The sequence below is a fragment of the Aplysia californica genome, unplaced genomic scaffold (genome assembly GCF_000002075.1).
Source record: "Aplysia californica isolate F4 #8 unplaced genomic scaffold, AplCal3.0 scaffold00452, whole genome shotgun sequence".
NCBI classification, from domain to species: domain Eukaryota; kingdom Metazoa; phylum Mollusca; class Gastropoda; order Aplysiida; family Aplysiidae; genus Aplysia; species Aplysia californica.
Window position 1 is genome coordinate 198,909 of NW_004797722.1, and position 3,593 is coordinate 202,501.

General features: G+C 43.3%; 1 protein-coding gene across 1 annotated transcript in view; it reads right to left on the reverse strand.

The window, feature by feature from the left end:
* Positions 1-48: 48 nt before the first annotated feature.
* The window catches only part of LOC101856678, a 6,557-nt gene continuing 3,012 nt past the window's right edge, over positions 49-3,593 (reverse strand). The window contains exon 2 of the mRNA XM_005105095.3: positions 49-1,617. Within this exon, the coding sequence (XP_005105152.1) occupies positions 430-1,617 (1,188 nt within the window). The 3' untranslated portion in view covers positions 49-429. The remainder of the gene's footprint in view (positions 1,618-3,593) is intronic.

Here is a 3,593-nt window from a genome sequence, read left to right on the forward strand (position 1 = left end):
ACACACACACACACACACACACACAAACATGCACACACACCCAATGGATATCGCCATGAACACTTTAATATATGTATTAAAACATGTTACCCTTGGCTAAACAAGTCTGAGGATATCTGCTCCTCCAAACACACTTTTCGATAAATGTAATCACCCAATACCTCATATGTTTTCTTAAAACAAAACAGAAATAATAGTACAACACAGTCAGGGTCAACTAGCTTGGATCCAGTGATCATTCAGAGGCCGTTTAAAAGATATCGTCATGAACATTGTGATATATACCACCGGCTAAACAAATCTGAGATATCTGCTCCAAACACACTTTTCGATAAGCGTAAGCATCCAATGCATCATCTGTTTGTTTGTGGGTTTTTTGTTGTTGTTTTTTTTGTAAGAGAACATAATACATGTATCCCACAGTCAGGGTCATCTAGTTTTGAGCCAGTAAACATTTGGAGGCCAGTAAAGCAAATGGTCAGGGTCCAATAGATTTTTCCCTGACACATCCGCCGAGGGCAGCATGTAGTGTTGTTGAAGATACAGAACCATCTGCTTGCCCTCCGGTGTGTGCTTATGGAAGATCATCTCCATGAGGATCACTCGAACGTCCACCTCCATGAAGAACCTAGACGCACAACGTAAGATCTTAGACTCCGATCCCTCTACGTCCATTTTGAGAAAGACTGCTCTCCCATGCCGGAGGTAAGGAATTAGATCGTCCAAACAAACTGCGTCCACTACAAATCCTGTTCGGGAATTTTTCTCTCGTGTGGCTGCATCAGTTCGAACCTTGACTTTCTCCTCAATGTTGGAACCGGACACAACGTCTGCATGAGGAGAAGGGTTTGCCTTTACGACAGCAGACTGTGTGTCTTTAAGCTTTAACCATGATGAAGAAATCTTTAGAGAACCAGCTTTTTTGTTGTATCTATCTGGACGTAGGTGTTTTCCTGAGAGTTTTTCCTTTTGTGACTGTTTGAAACCCCCTCTCCCGCCTCTGTCCACGGTTCTTTTATGTCTTCCAGCACCACTAAGGGATGGAGAGAGGGCAACATCTTCAGTCACAGATCTAATCTTACGCAGAATTGCATTCTGACCAGACTGTTTCGACGGCTTTGGTGGTACTGGAGTCAACTCATGAACCTCTGTTCCTCCCAAATTAAGGTGATCCGGAAAATAAACGACCATCTTTCTTCGTCTGTTGTAGACAGCATTGTGGAGAGTTGTGATCAGCTCCGAATATTTCGGCCGCCTGTTCTCATTGAAGATCCTCGCACTGTCCCTCGGTTTAGCTGTAATATTATGATCTGTCTGCCGGTCTCTGTAAACCCCTGAACTGCTGTCTCTGTACACTCCCGAACTGTTGGCCAATAAGCTTTCGTTCCCTTTGTGTTCTTCTCTTTCCGGGTGTTCTCGGATGTAGTCCAGAAGGCTCCTATTCTCGAGATCGTAACCGTCCCCTGTGGCGTCATTGAAAGCCATAGATAGACGCAGGAGAGCCAGGTTCGCCGGCAGGATGTCCACCGCCAACACCGGGAGGCCGAGACTAGCCGCAGACATGGAGAACACGCCCACGTTACAGCCCAGGTCCACCAGCTGGGAGTGAGGGTGTTTCTGTAGGCAATCATAAAAGAAAAAAAAAATTATATATGGCAATGAGAGGCTTGAACGTGAATGTTCTAGATCTATACACATTAAAAGATATTATGGTAACATTTTCTTAACCTCCCTTTCTCTGTCCCCGTAGTTTTATGCAAGAAAAATTATGAAATTATGCAAACTGAGCCCAAAAATGTGAAATTATGTGATTCTGTTAAATTTTTTTTTACAAAGAATGATAAAGGAAAATAATCAGAATTTATGCAAAAAATGATCCAATTTTGCTAAATTATGCGGGGTGCATAAAACCACGGGGACAGCTTTCTCTCCCTCAGTCTCTTTCTTTCTCCTCTTTCTCTCTCTCTCTCTCTCTCTCTCTCTCTCTCTCTCTCTCTCTCTCTCTCTCTCTCTCTCTCTCTCTCTCTTTCTTTCTTTCCCTCCTGCCTCCTCTCTCCATCCCCTCCCACCTCTTTCTCTTTCTCTCTCTCGTTCTTTGCAAGTTGTTTTTTTTTAGGGGGGGGGGGGGGCTGCAGGTACGTCCTACTTTTTCTACTATCCCTACATTGTCTCTTTCTGTCTGCCTTGCTTGCACAGAGGTAACTGATATTCATTACCGTTTTCCACTCTTTGGGGCTGTCATAAATGTGCTCCTATTCATTCAGTAACCGCCATCAGTTGGTACAATGATCCAACATCTCAATAACATCGAGTACGCCCTACCGTTATTGAACATTCATTTAGTTTGTCAATAAAAAGTCTAAACTGTCCATAAACTCGGTGGTACTGGTATCAGTAAACACAATACCCGGCGTACATAAAACGCTTACAGATCAATAATGGAAAATATTCAGCTGTGGGTTCATGTATTTCATTACTAACAAACAAAGATCCTCCTCTTACGTCAACTTCGAAAAGCAGGACACTTTTTGGCATTCCAGGGTCTGTTTACTTCGCCAGTACGCCAGGTCACGCGTCATAAGCCTACTCCCCTGCCCCTGGTCCCCCTGCCCAACCCCTTTGAAATAAGAGTTCGTGATCATTGATGACTGGCCTTGCAAGCCGACGGCGAATAATCGTGCTATGAGACAAACAAATTATGAGCAGACGACCAATGTCTTATTAATCCAAACCAACAAAGCCTCCAAAATCACACAACCGAAATGAACAACAGCTGCGAGAAATTTAGCATGAAAATAAGCATATAAAAAAACCCCAGAAGTTATGAAAGTGAGCTGAAACCATAGTCCCCTGAACATCCATGTCAATAGTAAACAATTGAAACAGGTGAAGGAATGTACATATATCATGGCAGTATTTTATCTGAAAACGGGTCCATAGACAGAGAAATAAAAATGCGAACTCGAATAGCCAACGCTGTCCATGGACACAAAGAGACAGCTTATCACCACGCATACCAACATTATGCTACCAGTGCCAAACCCATGAAAGCAAAATCACTGCATGCGAAAAGAAATGTCTTCGCAAAGCCCTTAACATCACAAGAAGAGACAGGCAGAGAAATGAAGAAGTAAGAGCAGCTGTCGGCACTGAGTCCTGCCTGCATTACATAGAAAGACAGAGAATAAAATTATGGTTTGGGCACGTTACATACATGTATGTCACCTGGCCAGCCAGCCTTGAGAGCCTACAACACCAAGCACTCAGGCTATAAAGGAAGAGGAAGGCCACGCAAAAGGTGGATCGAGGGTGTCAAGGAAACCTTGAGAAAACATAATAATATAACAACTGAAAGAGCTGCGGAGCTGGCCTACCATAGAAAACACCATCTCCCCTCGACGTTTAACGGTAACAGCAGGATGAAAAAGTAGAAAAGTAGTAAAGTTCAGTGTTCGTGTTTGAGTGCTTGAACCACTTGTTCTAATGAAGACTAAAAGTTAATGGGGCATAAATAAACGGAAGAATTCACATGGAACCCACTAAGGACAAAGAGAATGCTAATATGACTCAGTGATCTCATCGCAAAAATAGGG